This window comes from Adiantum capillus-veneris, chromosome 19 (assembly GCF_014529385.1).
Source record: "Adiantum capillus-veneris isolate H3 chromosome 19, ASM1452938v2, whole genome shotgun sequence".
Classification (NCBI taxonomy): domain Eukaryota; kingdom Viridiplantae; phylum Streptophyta; class Polypodiopsida; order Polypodiales; family Pteridaceae; genus Adiantum; species Adiantum capillus-veneris.
The window spans coordinates 132,340,145-132,360,755 of NC_140949.1; the positions used below are offsets into that span (position 1 = coordinate 132,340,145).

Below are 20,611 nucleotides of genomic sequence, written 5' to 3' on the forward strand. Positions count from 1 at the left end.
TACATGGCATGCCTGAGACGATTGTCTCCGACAAGGACCCCATGTTCACGAGTTTGTTTTGGACGGCTGTTTGGGAGAACATAGGCACGCGATTGCAGTTCTCGTCATCGTTCCACCCACAGAGTGACGGGCAATCAGAGATTGCTAATTCAGTGGTACTGGATTTGTTAAAGTCTTCTTCGTGGGATCAGAAGACTACATGGGAAAGGTTTTTACCTTTGGTGGAATATGCCTACAGAAACACAATTAACTCTTTGATGGGGAAGGTGCCATTTGAGATTATTGAATTTGCTACGAAGGTTCCACCCTTCCTTAGCACAAAAGTTAAGATTTTTCTATGAAGCCGACCAGTTCACGAGCGACTTGGTCCGGAAGGCTTTCGAGAAATCTCAACAAAAGGCAGCAGATCGACTTGGTCGTGATTTGAAATTGAAGGAGAATTATTGGGTGCTCTTACATTTTGGGAAGACACAATCGAGAAAGAAAAAAAGGAAAAGGAGCGGCTTTCTTGAAAGCTTAACATGAGATAGCGTTGACCTTTCCAGATTTTCCGAAAAGATAAATGATGTCTCCTTTGGACTGAAGCTGCTAGAATACTTGGAGGATTCACAATGTTTTTCATGTGAGCCTTTTGAAGCCTTTTGAAGGCGATGTGCCTGATGATGAGCAACCCAAAATGGACGAAAACGAGCAGATACTCGTTCCAGAACAGACATTGGCACAGAAAGAAAGAAGGTAAAGCGAAATGACGGTTCTTGGTTAAATTCAAGACCCACTGCGCATTGGATGCGAAGCGAATGGAGGAGGAGGACCTAGCAGATGCTCCTTGGAATGTGAATCTTTACCTTGAAGCTTTTGGTTTGGCATAGTCTATTCCAAATGGAACCCTGAATTCAGCTTGGCCGGAGATCTTGTGCAATGGGTATGCACAAGAGGGGAGTTACTCCGCTCCTTTGTCAACAGATGCCTCTATTTTTGAATACTAGAGTCACTGATGTCTCTTTGAGCTTCAGGGATACTGAGAGCTGACAGTATTCTGCTGTATGACTTTATGAAATGGAATTCCGGAAAATATGAAACTGACTTGTTCTTGACTTGTTTAATTGCAGGAACTGATAGACGAAATGACTGCAGCATTTCGGTCTAAATGATCTCGATAGACATGGTTGCAATAGGGATTAGTCAATCGGGCATCCATGAGGTCGTGAGTGGATCTAGATGCGATTGCTAATTGCATTGCCGATAAATGATGGTCTGAGATCCGAATGAGTGTTGAATGTGATTTGTCATGTAATGTCCTGTGATGTCAAGTGATGTCCTGTGATGTCGTGTGATGTGACTGTCGATTGGTACATGTGCTAGATGTGTGTTCCTAGTGCGTCGGTACTAGCAGTGAGCGTCTGCTAAGACAGTTTATGTCTTCTGTCTGTTTTGCATGCGTAATCGAGGGCGATTACAATGCTTTCAAGAGGGGGGTATGTCACAAACTGGTGACGTAGCTGCCCAGTACTCATACACACACATCCTCCCTTGTGGGAACTCGCGGAATTGCTGGCACCACGTTGTACGGACGCCGACTGATGACGTGGCCTGTTGTACGGATGCCCGGAATTTGCGGTGCCTTTTTCAGGATGCTGACGTGGCAGCAGCGTACGGAAAAGCAGGGCAGTCTTGGCGGCAGCTTTTACCAGCTTTTGGCTTCGCAATTAGAGAGAGAGAGAGAGAGAGAGAGAGAGAGAGAGAGAGAGAGAGAGAAAGAGAGAGCTTTTGCTTTATTTCTTTCAAAAGAGAGAGCTTGTGAGAGAAAGACAAAAAGCTTTTGCTTTATTTTTTTCAAGGCTTTTGATTTTCAGCTTTTGGGGCTCTGCTTTTGGCATCTCTTGTAAACTCTTTATAAATGTGGGCAGGCCTCCCACTATGCAGAGCATCTGGACTCAGAGTTTGAGAGTGAGCGCCTGTCTACTCTCTTGTTCTTTGAACACAGATTAATACAAAAAATACCGAAAGGGACGCCAGTCTTTGGGGCCAATATCTCTACGCACGGAACTCCGCCAGGCCAGTGTCGAATCAATTGTGAATTGTGAACTGTTTTGAAGTGATTATTTGTGGTGTCGCGATAGAATCCCGACTTGGAGTGTCGAAGTCTATTACACGATCTGGGAGCATGCCCTAGGACAGCGAGTATGATGAGGAGTGTAGGGAGAGGAGGATCAGACTATAGAGGAAGGTGCTCATCGATATTACAACACACAGACAGTCACGGATTATCTTTCACCGCCTAGTGCGACGAAAGAAGAGGGCTTATATATCTCAGTTAGAGTTAAACCTGTATCAGCTATTTATGAGTGAGGACTGAGGCGAGGCATAGAGACTATTCTAGGAGCATTCACCTCCACTAGCCATCACCTGCACAGAGATATACATTCTTGCAATTTCCAGCAGTTTTTCAAAAATTCAAAAATTCTGAAAATTCCTTTGATTTTTGAATTTCTGAATTTTATGGCCATTCCTGCTGGCGACCTGCAGAGGCCGTCTGCCCTGCTCGCGTGCTCTGAACTGCTGCTCGTCTGCTGCCCTGAAATCCTAGCACGATCTGCTCTGCACGCGCGCCTTGTTGTCGAAACCCTGGCACGACTTTAATGCTGTCTGCGCCCAGAATTGAGGCAGCGCGAAGAGCGATCTGCCTTGCATGCGCGCCCTGTTGTCTGCTGAAACCCTAGCGCGATGTTAATGCTGTCTGTACCCGAGAGAGAGAGAGAGAGAGAGAGAGAGAGAGAGAGAGAGAGAAATGAAATGAAATGAAATGTTATATTTGTTGGGTTAAAGGCCCTAAATGACCCCTATTCTGTACTTTAATATACATTTTATACTTTGTCCAGGTTCACATTGAACCTAGATCAATTTTTAAAGTCACTTATATTAAAAGTGGGAAAACCCACAAACTCACTAATGTGAGTTTTCCCCAAATTGTACGAGATCTCTCTCTCTCTCTCTCTCTCTCTCTCTCTCTCTCTCTCTGCTTTGATCCCTAGCGCTTTCTCTCTGTTGCACTGTGCCTCCTGCTTCTTGCCTCTATCCTGCACCACATCGCGACGCGTACCTACCGGTACCCTTTGCTTTCCTTTCAACTAGTATCAGAGCTCTAGGGTTTCAAACAGCCCTGCGGAGTGTGCTGGACAGCAAGTTAAATTTGCTCTCCCGCGATCAATTTCGCTTCCATCGCGAAGTCCCTTGCTTTCGGGTTCAAAAAGGTCACCAAAACTACCAAAATTGGCTGTTTTTAAGTCAAAATAGGTGATTTACAGGTTATTACAGGTCCAAACAACAATACGTAGGTGTACCAAAGTTGTGGGATCACATATATTGATGTTTGTCACGACAAATTGAGTGAAAAGCTGAGTATAGGTGCTTGAAATTGCACATTTCAGCTGAAATTTCAGATTTGGATTGTTTCATGTAAAGAATATATTGATGTTTGTCACGACAAATTGAGTGAAAAGCTGAAGACAGGTGCTTGAAATTGCACATTTCAGCTGTAATTTCAGATTTGGATTGTTTCATGTAAAGAATTGTGGCTCTTTGTATGCAAAGTCTTGTGATTGCTACTATCTGCTGAAATTTTCAGCCTATTGCATCTCTCTTGTATTAAGATGGTTCTTCCTCTTCTGCATCTGACACTAAAGTTTGATGGAAATCAAACGGTTCGATGGTCAACGCTTCGATCTTTGGCAAGAACGCATGCAAGGTATCCTTTTCTTAAAGGATTGTGAAGATGCATTGGAACAGAATAAGCCACCAGGTTTGTCTGACGAAGAGTGGGCCAGGTTAAATAAGAAGGCTATGGCCTACATCAAAATGGCTATTAATGATGACATTTTGATGGACATCAGCATTTGGACTCTGCTTATGCAATATGGCAAAAGCTAAATACCAATTATGAAAACACCACGCCTGTGAACCAGGTGCATTTGATGCGAAAGTTGGTGAATATGCAGCTTGATGACTCGAAGTCAGCTTCTGAGCATTTGAGTGCTCTTATAGGTGTGTTGAGTCAGTTGCAGGACAGTGGGCTTCAACAATTCGATGGTAAGTTGAAAGCTATCTCGGGTTACCTTGGTTGTCTCCTTGAGTAATAGTTCCACTTCACGTATGACGGTGTGAGAGGGTCTATTCTCAATGAAGAGATTAGACGCAAGTATAGTGGGGAAGGTGACAGTTCTGCCTACAATGCAAGAGGTAGAAATCAAAAGCGTGATGTGGGCAACAGGACTCAAAATAGAAGTAAGAGCAAGACAAAGGATAAGGATATCAGTTGTTATCAATGTGGTAGAAAGGGTCACAAGAAACCCGATTGCAGGTATTTCAAGAAAGAGCGGAAAGAAAGAAGGAAACGTAAGATAAGAAGAAGAAAGATAAGAAGAAAGGTGAAAAATCAGCAGGTGATTTCTCCAGGGATTGAGAATGCAAATGTATCCTCTAGTGTGGTCATTGAGGAGTTGTGAGACGTTGACGAAATTTTGGTTGCGGCTTCATGCCCCTCAGATTTGGTGATAGCTAATGCAGAAGACATGCTTATCTCGAAGAAAGGTGTCATTGATACATTGCTTAGTGCTAATGATGGCCTATCCCAGTCAAGGATAGTGGATTTTGATGCTTCATTCCATGTGACTCCATCTTTGGAGTGTTTTGCTACATATGTTGCAGGCAATTATGACAAGGTGTACCTTGGTGATAATTTTGCTTGGCAAGTTTCTTGCTGTTGCTGGAGTTGCTTCACACACGGAATTGTGGCATAAGAGACTTGGCCATATGAGTGAAAAGGGTATTGATGTGCTTTCCTCTATGAAGAGGGTTGATGTAAAAGGCAAAAACTTGGATTTTTGTAACAATTTTCTTTATGGAAAGCAAAAGAAATCGTCTTATTACTCTGGTGTCTCTCGCAAAGCTAATCCTCTTGATCTTATTCACTCCGATGTATGCACTATGCCTGTTAAGTCTTTTGGTGGTGCATTGTATTTTATTACATTCATTGATGACTGTACTAGGAAACGATAGGTGCATTTGTTGAAAAGTAAAAGTGAGACTCTTAATGCTTTTAAGAAGTTTCATGCTTTTGTCACTATTCAAAAGAGTGCTAAGCTTAAATGTCTCAGGTCTGAAGGAGAGTATATATCTGTTGAATTTCAGCGTTTTTGTGATGAAAATGGGATTAAAAGGGAGTTGACAGCCCCTTATAATCCGTCTTACAATGGTGTGGCGGAGAGGTATAATTGTACTTTATGTGAGAGAGTGCATTGCATGTTGTCCACCGTTAATCTTTCTCAAGAGTTTTGGGGGGAGGTATTGAAAACAGCAGTTCATATTTGCAATCGCTCTCCTAATAGTACGTCGAAAAGTGATATTCCAGAGGACGTTGGTCTGGCAAACCTGCCTCTTATGATCATTTGAGAGTATTTGGATGTGAAGCTTTTGTTCATGTACGCAATGACTTGAGAACAAAGCTTGATATGATGTCCATTAAGGGAGTCTTCCTAAGTTATGGGGAAGAAGGTGAAATGGGCTATAGAATGTGGTTACCATAGTTTAGAAAGGTAATTTGCAGCCGAGATATAGTGTTCAATGAGGCAAAATTGCTTAAGAATGCTACAAAATCTGATATTGACAAGAAAACAGCCAGATTTCAGCCTTCCATGTGAGCCATTAATGTTGAAAAAGAGTCTCATGATGCATTACCGCAAGCTCAAATTGATAATCAGCCGGTTAACCTTGAGCCAGAAGAGGTAGGACATGATAGTGATGCTCCTAATGAGGATGGTCAGCCACCTGAATTGGCTGAAAATGATTTTCAGCAGCATGTTAGAGCTGAAAATGAGTTGCCTTATGATGTAGAACCGTTGCGTGAGAATGTAGATGATTGGGTACGCATGTCAACTCGTTTAAGAAGGCAACCGCAGAGATTTAATTCCTCTTTGGATCATGTAATGTTGACAGTTGAGGATAAACCTCTTACATATAAAGAGGCCAAATCATGTGAGTTAAGCAGTAAGTGGGAGCTTGCAATGCAAGAGGAAATGAAATCCTTGTATGCAAATGATACTTGGGATCTTGTGCCATTGCCTAAAGGGAGAAAGGCTCTTCGTAACAAGGGTGTATAAGATTAAGATTGTGGGTGAAAAGTCCAAGTACAAGGCAAGATTGGTTGCAAAAGGATATGCACAGAAAGAAGGAATTGATTTTCAAGAAATCTTTTCTTGTGTTGTAAAGCTTACAACTTTACGTGTCCTTTTTGCTCTCGTTGCGGTGCTTGATTTGGAATTGAATCAAATGGATGTAAAGACTGCGTTTTTGCATGGTGACATTGAAGAGGACATATACATGAAACAACCTGAAGGTTTTGTGGTTCCTACACACGAGGAACTTGTATGCAAACTGAAAAGGGCTCTGTATGGTTTGAGACAATCATCACAACAGTGGTATAAGAAGTTTAACACTTTTATGCTGTGACAAGGCTTTAAACGTAGCCATGCAGTTTGTATACGAAAAGGGATAAAGATGGTAGTGCCATCATACTTGTTCTCTATGTTGATGACATGCTGCTTGCCGGGAAACATAAGACTAGTCTTGATACTTTGAAACGTAAACTAAATTCAGCATTTGCTATGAAGGATTTGGGTGATGCAAAGCGTATTTTGGGCATGCGTATTAAAAGAGAGAGAAAGCTGAAATTGTTGTTTTTATCTCAAGAAAGGTACATTGCAAAAGTGCTTGAGAGATCTAATATGGTTGATGCTAAGCCTCTTTGAGTACCTTTACCTCCATACACTAAGCTTAGCAAGGCAGATTGCCCAAAGGATGATGTGGCATTGAAAGCAATGAAGGGATTCCCTTATGCATCAGCTTGTGGTTCTCTGTTTGCTATGGTTGCCACTCGTCCCGACATTGCTTATGCAGTGAGAGTTGTTAGTCGATACATGTCGAATTTTGGCAAAGCGCATTGGGAAGCTGTCAAATGCATTCTGAGATATTTGAAAGGTACACAATCAAAGTGTATCTGTTAAGGCAAACGTGACTTAAAGTTGCAGGGATGTTGTGATGCAGACATGGCAAGTGATATGGATACCAGGAAATCTACTAGTGGATATGTATTTGCTATCGCTAGTGGTGCATGCGTTGGTGGTGCAGTCTCTTGGTGTTCTAGGTTGCAAGAAATTGTGGCATTGAGTACTACTGAAGCTGAATATATATCACAGCCACAGAGGCTTTAAAGGAGGCCATTTGGTTGGGCAGACTTGCAAAAGAACTTGGCATGCCTGCTCATACACCCGTGTTGGGTTGTGATAGCGAGAGTGTTGTCTACTTAGCCAAAAATGCCATGTTTCATGCGCGTACCAAACACATAGATGTGTGGTACCACTTTATACGTCAGGTATTGGAGGATGGTCTGGTCACCTTGACTAAGATCCATACACAGGATAACCTTGCAGATGTTCTCACCAAGAGTCTTGCTAAGGCTCAACATGCACATTGCATACAGCTGGTGGGAATTGGTTAGCTTAAAGGCATCATTTATGCCTTTAAGTGGGAGGTTGTTCGGTTAAAGGCCCTAAATGACCCCCATGTTGTACTTTAATGTACATTTTATACTTTGTACAGGTTCACATTGAACCTGGACCAAATTTTTAAAGTCACTTATAATAAAAGTGGGATAACCCACAAACTCACTAATGTGAGTTTTCCCCAAATCGTACTCTCTCTCTCTCTCTCTCTCTCTCTCTCTCTCTCCCCTTGCTTCGATCCCTAGCGATTTCTCTCTGTTGCACTACGCCTCCTGCTTCTTGCCCCAATCATGTACTACATCGCGATGCGCACCTACCGGTACCCTCTGCTTCGCGCTTTCAATATTAATGTCTTCAAAAGGCCAAAGTGACCTTCGAGACCAGAAAGTTACAATGTGGTGGATCTAATACAAAGTTAGAGTAACAAAAATTGACAAAATAAACTACTATAGAATCCTAAACTGCTAGGTGTGAGCTAAGCAGCTAGGTGGGATAGCTAAATCACAAAATCTAGCATCAGTCGCTAGTGGATCTCATCAATCTCCTCCATGGTCAATAGCCTGACGGGGCGTCGTGCATGTCGGGCCAAAGTGATCTGAATCCTCTGATGCAACCTCCGTCGATGTTGTGTAGTCCTCCGCAGTCGTGGGCGTCTAGGTCTCCCTAGCTCGGTCGCTTCGTCGATTAGTGTGCCTCTGGTGTGAGGCGACGAGCTCTCTTGTGGTAGTAGCTCCTCCGGGTGCCCAGTGTCTGCTCTAAAGAAGCCTGTGATCCATCTCTGAGACTAGCTAGCCTCTCCCCTCATTAGGGTCTCTTTGTGTGCGCATCTCGAGCAAAAACAGACCCAAGCATCTATGATCCTCGTACCGCATGAGTCTGGAGAGTGGTCCGAAGCCCTCTCTGAACAAGCAGTGGAAGCGGCCACGTATCTCGTTGTAGACAGGGCAGTGGCATGTGTAGTGCAACTCTGTCTCAGGCTCCATGTCACACAGGAGGCATGTCCTAGCCTCTGTCGGTACTCCACTGTATCTCCCAGTCTCGATCCGCAGTTGGTGTGAAGATGTGCGTATCTGGCCAATAGCACATCGTATCCCATGAGACAAGTGGGTTTTTATGTATCTGGGCCTCCTCACAAAACCGTCCTCCGTAAGCTGGAGAAGATGATCTCTATAGAAAGCCATCTTCGTGCCTAGCTCCTGTATTGGCTGTATCCATGTCCTCTTGGTGTCTAGTTGAGTGAAGTCCTGGCGAATGAGCCTGGTGACCTCGGACTGTGTAAGAGTCAGAGAGGGCGCATCCAGTGAGTATTGGAAAGGAGGCAATCTGTCTATGCTGAACCCATGCGCTCGAAACCATGACTTCATCTCCCCATACCAGCATGTTGTATCTCCTTGCATAGTTAACTATCGAGAGGACTCAAGTGCAAGGCGGGCATATCTGTCTCTGGGAAGTTCCCACATGCAGTGTATGAAGGAGACAAATCTGGTGAGCACCTCCACCACTAGTGGGGGGGCAGCTAGCTCTGCCTGAATAATGGCACGTGGTATTGAAGCCTTGGCTCTAATGAGCCGCAAGATCATAGAGACTAGTGGCTTCTCCATGTCCCCCCATCCATCAGTGCGACATGTCTCTCGTGATGGTCCAATGAAGGTCCCCAAATCTCAGCTCCATAGAGCAATGCAAAAGCCACCAAAGTGTCAAAGAGCCAGAGCTTCGTCCGAGGCTCCTGAAACTGAACATGTGAACACATCCTCTCCAATCTACCCGATGCTGCGTGGGCTTTGGTCAGTCTGGTCTTTGCTGCTTTCCTCAATGAAGATGCTGGTCCACTGAAAACCACTCCAAGGTAAGTGTAAGCATCTGTATACTCCACTGTCTCCTGGCCGTATGGGAAAGCGGGCGCTGACCTCGTGATCCACTACGGGGTGGTATTAAATACCATGACCTTGGTTTTACCAAGGTCGACAGACAAACCACTTTCATGGGCGAACCTATGCAAAGCATCCAAGTGACGTTGCATCCCCTCCGGAGAGTCGGAGATCAACACAATATCATCAGCATATAACAACAGTGGAATCCATGTCCCTGCCAGCTGTGCACCTCTATCACCATCTCTCTCAATGTAGTCAAAAACCTCATCCACATACATACCAAATAGAGTAGCAGAGAGCAGGCAGCCTGCTTCACCCCAATAGTGGAGTAGACCGGTGTGGATAGACCCTCTGGAGGTGCGTACACACCCCACTACTGACCTGTATAATGCCATGACCCCCAAATGAGCTCTGTGGGTACTCCCATCTCTTGTAATCTGCACATCAATCTAGCTCTGGGTACTGTGTCAAATGCTTTGCGGAAGTCCACAAAGCTACAATAGATCCGTCTTCGATGTGATCTGCCCTCCTAAATGATGGCTCTGAGTGTCAAGATATGGTCAAGAGTAGAAAAACCTCTCCTGAACCCTGCCTGCCGAGTTGTGTGTATCCTCTCTCTCTGCCCATCTGCTCAGCTGTTGCTCAATAATGGATGCGTACAGCCGTGCCAATGTGTGTCCGATCATGCTAGTGCGATAATTCCGAGGCTCCATAGGGTCTCCTGACTTGAAGATAGGTACAATAGTAGATAGGCTCCAAGTATCAGGCAAGCCCTCACATATGGCACGGTTAAACATAACTACTAGAAGCTCTGCTAGTAGATCTCTGGCATGCATGAAGTGCTCAGTCAGTAAGCCATCATGATCATATGCTCTCTCAGTCCTCATCTTGTAAATGGCCTTCCTCACCGTCTCAGCGGTGAAAGAAGCACATGTGTGGGGACATGGATCCCGGGGGGTCAGGAAGGGGCGGCTGTCTAGGAACTGTGTACAGAGATGATGCGTACTGGCCCCAAGCTTGTGTAGAGGTAATGGCAGAGGGGTGGGGGGGGGGACTCATGAAAGAGCCGCCATGCCTCACGTGAGTCCTAACTCAAGAATAGTTGGTATAGATCCTGCTCTAGGCAAGCCAAAAATGCCCTCTTCTTCCACCGCACTAGGCGCCGGAAGTCAATTTGTGACTGTCTGTGAGTGATGTCCCCCAAAAGCACCTCTAAAGTCTAGCTCTAGTCTCGCGGCATTCCTCACCATACCAGCTGTTTTGGGGCATGCTCCCAGAACGGCGTCTCTGCTCAGGCTGGGTGTGTGGGTATGCCTCTGCTGCTGCATCGTGTAATGTCTGTGTCAGTATAGTAGTAAGCTCCTCTAGAGGTCGCCCTACCTCTTCTGTACACAGGCATCTGTAGGTGCCATCTATGTATACACAGTTTCTCTCCCACGTGAAAGTGTAGCGAGTAGGGGCTGCTGCCTGGGGCCTATGTGCTACATTGAACTGGAAAGAGATGGTCAGCGACACAAGAGCATGATCCACTGCCACACCAACAAGTCTGGGTCCAACCTTGAGATCTTGGATACTAGAGATGAGACTTTGCTGTGCCATGACATAATCCACTGTGCTGGCTCCATGTCTGTGTGGAAAGTATGTAAAACCCCCCGCATCGGGAAATCTCTGTAGGCCATTCAAGATGACCAATCCGTGTGCAGTCCCCATGTCTATCAAGTGTCGTCCATACTCAGTATGTTCCCCATCCTGTGATAGTCTGGATAGGCCCGTCTCTGCAACATCCAACTCTCTCAGCATCTCCTCTGAAGTATCGTAAAGAACTATCTGATGATGGGTAGTCCTAGCATTGAAGTCCCCTAAAATGATGATGTCACCATCTCTAGAGAACTCCGAGATGTCATCATCCAAAATATTAAAGGGGGACTGTCCTTTGGGTGGTGCATACACTGACGTACTCGGGGGAAGTAGCAAATAGCAATGTATAGATATCTGTCTGTCTCTGCTCTCAGTCTCACCCACATGTACCTAGCTTGCTCATCCCTTCAAGCTATATGTATCAATGGTTGCAACTCCTCCTTGAATAACACTGTCTCTTCTTCAAAAACTCCTTCGCTTCCATGGAGGAAAAACGAAGGATAAGTGCCCTTTCTTTCTAGGTTTCCCCCTTGCTCCCATTTTTCTTGTTGCCCACTCTCCATGCTCTTGAGTGCATCGGCTCATGAACCCCCATCAAAGCAATGAGTTCTTTTACCTCTTCGTCCACATTATCTTTGTCTTTAAGGCCGCAAATTCTCACATGTAGAGAGCGCACACACCTTCTTTGCTCCTCTTCTAGTGTCAGGTTAATTATGGTGGGTGTGGACGCTGTTTCTGAAAAGCTGCAGAATTTGGAAATCTGCTCTGCAATAATTCTGCTCAAAAAATCCGCCTGCTGTATTTGAACAATCTGCCTGCTGTATTTGAGCTGTATTTGAAAGACTACAGAAATTGAATTATTTGAAAAATCTACAGCGCGGGGGGGGGGGGGGGGGGGATGGCAGGGAGAGAGTGGCACGAGGGGGGACAGGATTGCAGGGCAGCGCGAGCAGGCTTGCAGGGAGAGAGTGGCGCGACGGGGGGACGGGATTGCAGGGCAGCGCAAGCAGGCTTGCAGGGAGAGAGAGGCGTGGGGGGGGGGGGGGGGGGGGGGGGGGGGCGGGGGGCGCTGCAGGGCAGCGTGAGAGCAAAAGCGCAGAGAGAGAGAGAGAGAGAGAGAGAGAGAGAGAGAGAGAGAGAGAGAGAGAGAGCAATGGTTTGTCTTTTAGGCAATGGAAAAGTACCTTGGCTTTTGTCGCTTGGAATTTTAACGGTATGCAAGCTGTTTCATGCAAAGCTACAGCATATTTAATATTGTGATGCTGAACAGCATTCAGTAGATTTTGGACAATTTATATGATGGGCTTTTTCATGCTGCAGACCTTGACAGCAGGGTTTGCTATGATTGCTCGAATGGGTAAGGTACTGTTTTTCATGCCTCCCTTGGCTTCTTGCTCTAACTTGTCCTGTTAGAAACGCTTCTCAAAAGGAAGCTTATATTGTAGTGTTTACTTGCTCAGCTCATTAAAGGCATAGTTAATTGACATTGACTGAAAGTAACAAATACTTATTAAAAATTGTATTCTAGAGAGCCAAAATGAGCATCGAAAACATTTGTTTTTATGGAAGTTCATCTGATTTGATGGTTTTGCAGGGAAGCACGTACGTTCCTGCAAAACTTCCAGAAAAGCCCCTAGAGCTGTGGGCATATGAGGTGAGATGATATTCTGAAAATGTTCATGTTCTTGGATGTGCACATTACTCACACCTAACCTTGTATAGCAGGCCTCTCCATTTTGTAAAATTGTGAGGGAAGTGATGGTTGAGCTTGAGTTACCTCATATATATCATAGGTATGAGGTATACACCAAGTGCATGTCTCTGTGAGAATCTCAATACCTTGGTTTTTATTCTGCTAAAGTGTAAAATTTTTGCAGCACTCCACGTGGTAGCAGCAAACGTTTTGACTTGTTCAAACAGACAGGGCACTTTCAGGTCCTCTCTTTTCCTTACTGGCATGTTTGTGTATGCGTTGTTGCTGGAAATCGAGAGGACAAAGGAGAAGCATGCCCTCTTCTAACAGCTACTGTACAAGAGTAGCAGTTTCTAGCTCTCTTCCCAACATTTTCTCTAATCCCAACTCCACCCTTACAAAAGTGCTCCTACCTCTGGTCTATTTGTCTGGGCCACACCTGCTAGCTTTGTGAAGTGTTGCTCGTTTCAGAGTTTAGGGTTTCTTTTTACAACCATCCCCCTAGAGTGAAAGTGTTCTAGACAATGTTATGGTCGAAACTCATGTCGTGCTGGGAGTTCAGATGCCTCTTGTTTGTGACCTTGATCAATCAAATAAAGGGCGATAGGCTAGAAGTATGAGATATGTTTTTATCACTGCGGAATATTCGATTTTGCAAAATACATTCTACTGGCCTAGTGTTAGCATTGTATCAAGTCTCAAGTGCAATGTATGGAAAAATGTACTTTATGCTGCATATCATGTATTCTGCAGTAAACATTTGTCATGTTGTATTGCAGGCGCCATACTTGGAAGACCCAAATACTGGGGTGAAAATGTTTGAAAGTGCATACATTATCGAATACTTGCAGCAGACATACGCATTACCAAAGGCAGGCTCATCATAGACCGGCCGGCTCTACGGATGGGCTGTATGAGTCATAAAGAATGGGTTTTCGATCATGTACAAATATGTAATGTAAATAATGTACAATGAGAGACTTTCCTGTTGGCTGGGATGAATGACATTCTTGTGAATGCCTCTGGAGAAAGTTTTTTGCTGTAAACATTCATTCAGTGGAAAAATCTTGTTCTTTTACTCCTGCAATAAAGCTCTTTGAGACGATTGTGAACACTTCGTTGGCCTGTCACAGTTTCTGTAGGAAATTTTTATGAAATACAAGGTGTATGATCCTTGGTAATGACACAAGAACAGGGGTGCAGTCAAGCGGGAGGATATCATGAATGTTTTAGATCCTCTAGTACATCACATTCCATAGATAAGATAGGCGGGGACATCTGGCGAGTTTAATTTTTTCTGCGGTGTAAACCATTGTTTGAAAACAGAAACTGTAGTTGAAGATTAGTGCAAGAAGTAGATTGACCAGGGCTTAAAGACGAGTCATCGGTTAGTGAAATTAAATATTGTCCTATGACTGCCGTCAGTAAAGACAACTAAAATTGTTTGCATAGCAACTGCTGCACAAAGGAGATGCCCAAATGAGAAACATGAAGTCGATGAAACTTCTATGTAAGGCACCACTATTCAAAGTGTCCACTTGACTTGTGAATATATGAGCAGTTAAGGACTCCCTGTTCTTTCAAAGGATAGGCATTGGGAAGTGCTACCCTTCCCTATGGACGGACTTTCATTGGCAATCAATTGTTGTAACTCAGTAACATATTTGATGAGGAATATAAGAAAACAGCATGTTTGGTGAATAATAGAAATTGTGTAGTTCAAAATAGTTTCCACTAGAGTTTTGGAGATACATGAAGACAAGACGAGACTCCTATCTTACATACTGCTGCTCTTAGTTTCGATGCCTTGGGTTTCCGTGTTATCTCGATACTCTCTTCCATTTGCATGTACCCTACTCTTTTACCCATTCCTAAAGAAGGCATTTTGTAAATAAGCCCTTCTCATGAAAATTTTTACCTTCATATGATGGAGAAATGCCTTGAGAAGGATAGGTGGGCATCAAATTTTATTGCAGTATGTTTGAGCCAACACGTCTTCCAGGACTTGCAAAAACCAAAGTCTGAAAGTTAGGCGTAGATATTGTCTTAAAAATGGGTAGGTCCTAGCTGTCAAATTTTCCTGCTTAGCCAAGCATTGATGTATCATAATGTGCACTTGAGAAATTGATCTTTGAAAGCCATATGCATCTGGCACTATGCCTTCGAAAGTATTTTGTCCCTAATCCCTACCTCCTAGCCAGTAACTTATTTAATTCAATGCAGATGTTTAGACATGTAATCTCTCATTTCAATATTGGCAATGGGTTTTTTGCTGTAAATAAAAGATGTTTCTTGTTGCTAGGTTTATCTTCTTTGTCAATTACTCTTAAGCATTACAAGGTTTGTTGCATTACAATTACACTAGAATGTGATTTGTCACGATTGGGACTTCATATCCTGCAAGTGAGAATTCTAATGGTATACCCAGACTATAATGAAGGAAGATTCTATTGAAGGGTTCTATAAGTGTACAAAGAATATCCTTCCCCTTCTAAAGGATGTCAGAGAAGGGTCTCCATGTCTGCACTCGCACCTATGTGTGGCGACAAGCCATTGGTTGCTGGGGTGGTAATTAATGATATACCAATGCCCTCTCCAGGAATGTCCATTTCTGTGCACATGCTCTTCATCTTGTAAAATTCCACAGGTCCACTTCACAGCTGGATGGGTACTCTAAAGGCTGCTGAGACCTGGTCAATGTTAGGCTTTGTGAAAAATCGCCAGGGAAGTTGAAAAAGTCGAGATGATATCTAGCTATGTTGTCATACACGCTCCAGTTGTCTGTGAGGGGCCCACCATTGTAGATGAACTCAGCAAGGTTCTCCTCTGACATGAAGAAGGGTTTTCCATTAAATCCTTCCAAATCGCTGAGCGGAGGACCACTGTCTGAGCTTGAGGATGATGGACGTTGATCGGTTGCTTTTTTGCAATTTTCGGCAAATGCACGCTTGCTATCTCCACTGATGGGCACCTTTGGGCTTTCCAGCTGGGGTAATTGTAAGAATGGTGTTTGCCCTGGTGAAGGGCTTTCGTCCAACTCTTCTTTGCATGCTAGTGATCTTCGAGTGAATGCGACTTTGCTCCCTGTTCTTTTATCATGCCTAACTCGCTTTGCGATTGGATCAGGCACTTCATCATCTGATATATTTGCATGGCTGTCCTTTTCGAGAAGGTTGCGCTTCTTGAACACACGGCACACTACCCATCCATCTTCCTGCATGTTTCACACATTGGCGCAGTTACGTAATGTGTCTATGATGCAGTGTACTAGCTTGAAGTTACAGGGCAGTGGCTTCGCAAAGCTGCCACAAATATCCGCATAGAATATGTTCATAAGCAAATAGAGCTTCTTCTTTATGCATAATTTTTGCCTATGCATATCTAATTATGCGACCATTACTCAACTTCCACCAGAAGTGTTCATTGTACAACAGTGAGTGATATTACATTACACAAAGATGAAACACATACACTCACCCTTACACGTGCACACAATGATCATTCAAGTGCATCTATATTGCCTTCTTAACTAAGTTTGGTACACACTGCTGTGTTTTCTTCAATGCAAGATGTTCAAGCATTGATCTAAAGAATCTTACATTGGCTTTTGATTCATCGATATCCTTGTCTTCGAGGCGGTATTCATGCATGATCCAGTCAGTCTTCTTGCCATGAGGAGCTCGGCCCTTGTAAAAAACAAGTGTTTTTCGCATCCCAATACGTTGGCACCCAGCATGCACTGCCTTATCCCTTCCAGTGGCCTTCCAGAAGCCCGCAGCGGTCGCTCTATTTGTTCTAGTGCCAGTAGGATACTTCTTGTCTTTGTGGCTGAAGAAATACCACTCTGTTTGGTGTGAGGCGTCGACTTTGCATTTCTCTGCACACAAAAGAAGGGTTTGCTTTATCAATGTGCTGTGCGGAGTTTGTGGTTAACTTGTTTGATGTATATTTTGGTTTTGTACTCCGCTATCAAACTTGAGAGGGGACGTGGTCACCAGCCAACATCGATCGATCATCTAATCATGACATAGCATCGGACTGAATATTCCTTTAAACTTCATCATCTTCGATATTCTACAGTTAGTATTACTATTAAAATCCAGAAATTCATCAAGCTTCAAACTTGGTCCTGGGTGTATCAACACAGACACCTTAATATCATTTCTGAGTACAAAGGGCTCTCTTTATAGCGATGAGCTAGGTTTATGCATGGGTAGTACAAGGTGTAGTACAATACACAAGAGTCCAAATGCATGTGAATGGGTAGCCCTAGGAAGAGGGGTAAACCCTAGATTGTAAGGGCTGATTTGGGAAGTCAATGCATGCACCAAATGTTTAGACACCAAGAGCCGGCATCTTATCAACTAGTGGTTCTCCCAAACCACTGATCTCCTTCTGTTGCAATGAGTTACAACTCGTCCTCTTCATGCTGACATCCGCAAGAATGCAATCCAACTCCTAACTAATTGATTTTGTATAGTGTCTATGCGAACATGCATGCTTGAAATCAAAGGTGTGAGAATGCTTGCTTGTACGGACTGGCAAAGGGAAGGTTTGCCCTCCATGATAGCTAACTCAGCGATGCATTTTCTTTGGCCTAAAGAAATGGAGTTGTTTGAGATAGTAATTTGATCACAATCCATGCCTTACCGTGAAGGTCCCAGGGCTCTAGCTTGTTCAAATCCACTTCGCAGATTACATGGTCTAGGTCGAATACGTCGGATGCCACTTTCTTTTTGAGATAGAAGTTGATGAGCTCTTCATCAGTGGGATGGAATCTAAATCCAGGAGGTACATGGGCATGTATTGTGCTAGTCTCCATTACTAGCTATTATGTACAGTCCTGCACAATTTCCATGAAAACAACACATCATCAATTAGCAATTGGAAGGATGCACTGTTATGTTATATTCCATGCAGCAAGTAAAACGTGTGTGCGCGGGCGCAGGCGCACTAGACTTTGTTTGTTGGTCGATTCTCTTGACCTTCTGATCTTATGCATTTACTCAACCATTTGAGCTAACATATCCCCTCTCTCTCTCTCTCTCTCTCTCTCTCTCTCTGTCTCTCTCTCTCTCTCTCTCTCTCTCATATTTATAACAGAAAAATGCAATATACTTCAGCAAAGATATTAACCAAGCCGGAAACAATGAGCAGTACGTGACATGCGAAATGAGGGAGAGCATACCCCAATTGGCAGCCAAGCTCAGGATCTCCACGGTAGACTCTGGGTTCTAAGCTCTGTCGAGCGTGTGTGTGTGTGTGTGTGGAGGGAGAGGGAGAGAGAGAGAGAGAGAGAGAGAGAGACTAGAGAGCGCAAACGATAACAACAAAGAAGCTCGTTTGGGTGTGGCAGTACCTCTTCTATATTATGTGTGTGTGTGTGTGTGTGGGGTGTGTTGGGCGAGAGAGAGAGTTGTGGCGTGGCTGTGGCGAAAGGGTGGCCAAAATATGGCAACGCCACTTGTGGGTTTTCAACATCACACCGTTAAAATACTCATCTTTTTTTTTGAAATGTCTCTCTCTCTCTCTCTCAAGCAGCATCACATACACAATGGACACACACTAACATTACCTATTGAAAATCAAAACCATATTATAGCTATGCGAGTTCCTCTCTCCCTCTCTCTCTCTCTTTCTCGGAAGAGGGAGAGGAAGGGTTGCATTTTGCTCAAAAAATACCGTATCCCACTTTTGTCTTTTGCTTTTCGGCCTACACACAGGGGGCAACGCCACTCCCCTCCTTTGGTTTTTTGGGGAGGCCCCATTCTTCTTGAAGTTTGTGCCCCCCCTTCAACCTTGCAATTGGTCATTCATGATTTTATCATTGTACCCTCCTCCTAAGCCCTTGTTGCCCCCTTGTAGGAGACCCATGTCACACCATGGGCAAGGGCAAGCGTTTAGCAAAAGAGCAATCCTCATGACTAGTTAACACACATTTTAGTGTGGGTGTGTGTGTGTGTGTGTGAGAAGGAAGGGAGGGGAGGCATAGCATCTACGAATTAGATGTGTGGGTGGACCTTGGGGTGGCCTCGAAGGTGCCTATCATCTCCCATTCTGTCAAGTCACTAAACTGTGCTAGAAAGACTCATTTTTCTTGAAGACAAGCTCATGATCTTTTCTTTTGTTCAGCAATTTGATGCTTCGGCCCCTCCCTTGAACTACTTTTTTTTGTTCTTTTTTGCAATACTCACAATAGTGACTTAGTATTATTACCAGCACAAAAAGAATTATAGTAAAGTGCCATGCTAGACTCTAGCCATGGCGACACGCAAGGAAACCTTGGGTACAAAGGGAGCCACCCTCTCATAGGATAACAAATCAACTCAAAGAAGCATGAAACCGGCTACAAAGGGAGCCACTCTATACATATCTAGCATTTGGCAAACATGAGAACCACCCGATCAAAAGGAGCAAAGGAAAACGATAGATGCCACCAAGCATGGTGGTCTACCACCCCACACATGAATGCCCGAAGTCACCCAGGAGAGACATTAATGCCGAGCAATCCAGGAAGAAGAGACCAATCGAGCCCAATAGGTGAACACAGAGAATCAAGCCAACCAAATCACCAAAAAGGGGCCGATGTGGCATCCAAGAACAAACCTCCAAAAACCCCCAACAACACGGTAGAGACAAACAAGGTGAAACTGACTTCCCCTGAAGTCCAACCAGCAAACAGGCCCCACCAAAGAAACCAAGTAGTAACCACCATAGTCACCAAAACTCCTAGAAGCCCGTCTTCAAGCTATTACAGACCTTGCATTCGAAAGAGGTTGACGAATCGGCCGAAGGGTTTGACAAACACATGGTAGACCTCAAACTTGTAAATCTTTGTTTGCTCCCCATCCTTGGTCATCCACCCCCAAAAGGGGCTCCATCCGAAGCCCAAGAACAGTGCCACTGCAAGCAATCCTTGGGACGTCTTGTTTCCAAAAACAAAGGGAGGCTAGCGTTGTGTATGAGGCATCGGAAGTGCCCAACAAGGACTCCCTCCCCCGAGAGCACCCTTGAAGTAGAAGCCTCTCTCCACGTCGCCCCTATCCCCACACATAACACTTGTTGAACCCTAAGCGCTACATTCTTACACAAGTTCAGGATCTTATTGTGAGTTTCATCTTTTAGCCACTAGAGCGGTTTCTAGTGAACACTAGTTCTGCACTTTGAACTCTAATGAGTTTTAAACTTTTTAGACATCAAGTATGGAGTGACTATTAGTGTGGCATAGTGATTCATATGGGTGTTATAAACATTCTAGAGTCTTGTTTGAAAGTTTTGGATTTTGCCCAACTCTCTTCTTTTTCATCCTTGAGACTAGATCTTTGTGAACACAAACAACTTTTGTGGCTATAAGAAACTTTCGTGTAAATTCTTGTTCTAAAGAACCATAGAAAACCTAGTCAAAATCTTTCAAGGATTTGTTCTCAAGGCATGTAAGAAGTTGATAAAAAAATATAAACAAATCATTCCGTATGAAAATGTCATTTTCTAGGGACCATATTTTAGGAACAAAAGTCTCTTAAAAGTTTTGATATCCCATGTAAATCCTTAAAAGTTTTTAAAATACTTGGATAGGTAGGTATACAATAAGAATTGATGCATATACTACTCGTAGAAAAACATTGTCAACTTGTTCTAGGCCCCAAAAACATGTCTATGATGTCATATTTAAAAGCCAATTTTATCGCTTTTTAATATTTTTAAAAAATAAGAAATTTTTATTTTGCATTACAATAGATATACTTAATTGTTTCTCTATGTGGTGGGACCTCATCTATGTTCACGGTTTCTTAACAAATAGTTATACTTAGAGCCAATTAGAGAGAATTAGGTGCCAGCCATTATTGTGAATC

At 43.8% G+C, this 20,611-nt stretch overlaps 2 protein-coding genes across 2 annotated transcripts in view; one reads left to right on the forward strand and one right to left on the reverse strand.

Moving 5' to 3' along the window:
* The window catches only part of LOC147434889 (Thioredoxin family protein), a 133,707-nt gene extending 119,835 nt beyond the window's left edge, over nt 1–13,872 (forward strand). The window contains exons 7-12 of the mRNA XM_086491280.1: nt 12,235–12,278; nt 12,386–12,427; nt 12,660–12,719; nt 12,791–12,858; nt 12,943–13,000; nt 13,538–13,872. Coding sequence (XP_086347406.1) covers nt 12,235–12,278; nt 12,386–12,427; nt 12,660–12,719; nt 12,791–12,858; nt 12,943–13,000; nt 13,538–13,645 — 380 coding nt within the window. The 3' untranslated portion in view covers nt 13,646–13,872. The remainder of the gene's footprint in view (nt 1–12,234; nt 12,279–12,385; nt 12,428–12,659; nt 12,720–12,790; nt 12,859–12,942; nt 13,001–13,537) is intronic.
* A 1,141-nt stretch (nt 13,873–15,013) lies between these two features.
* LOC147434890 (NAC domain-containing protein 105-like) lies at nt 15,014–18,219 on the reverse strand. Its single transcript, XM_086491281.1, has 4 exons — nt 17,947–18,219; nt 17,409–17,601; nt 16,358–16,635; nt 15,014–15,972 (listed from the first exon to the last, which is right to left on the reverse strand). Exons 2-4 carry the CDS (start codon nt 17,578–17,580, stop codon nt 15,385–15,387), a joined length of 1,038 nt encoding a protein of 345 aa, XP_086347407.1. The 5' UTR covers nt 17,581–17,601; nt 17,947–18,219; the 3' UTR covers nt 15,014–15,384.
* Nucleotides 18,220–20,611: the final 2,392 nt, after the last annotated feature.

What these genes read in the sequence shown, in the direction of transcription:
- LOC147434890 (XM_086491281.1), bottom strand. Translation starts at nt 17,580, where the DNA reads ATGGAGACTAGCACAATACATGCCCATGTACCTCCTGGATTTAGATTC. An exon ending in AGAGCCCTGGGACCTTCACG is followed by an intron (nt 16,636 to 17,408) that starts GTAAGGCATGGA and finishes TTTTGTGTGCAG; the next exon opens with AGAAATGCAAAGTCGACGCC. An exon ending in TCGATGAATCAAAAGCCAAT is followed by an intron (nt 15,973 to 16,357) that starts GTAAGATTCTTT and finishes TGAAACATGCAG; the next exon opens with GAAGATGGATGGGTAGTGTG.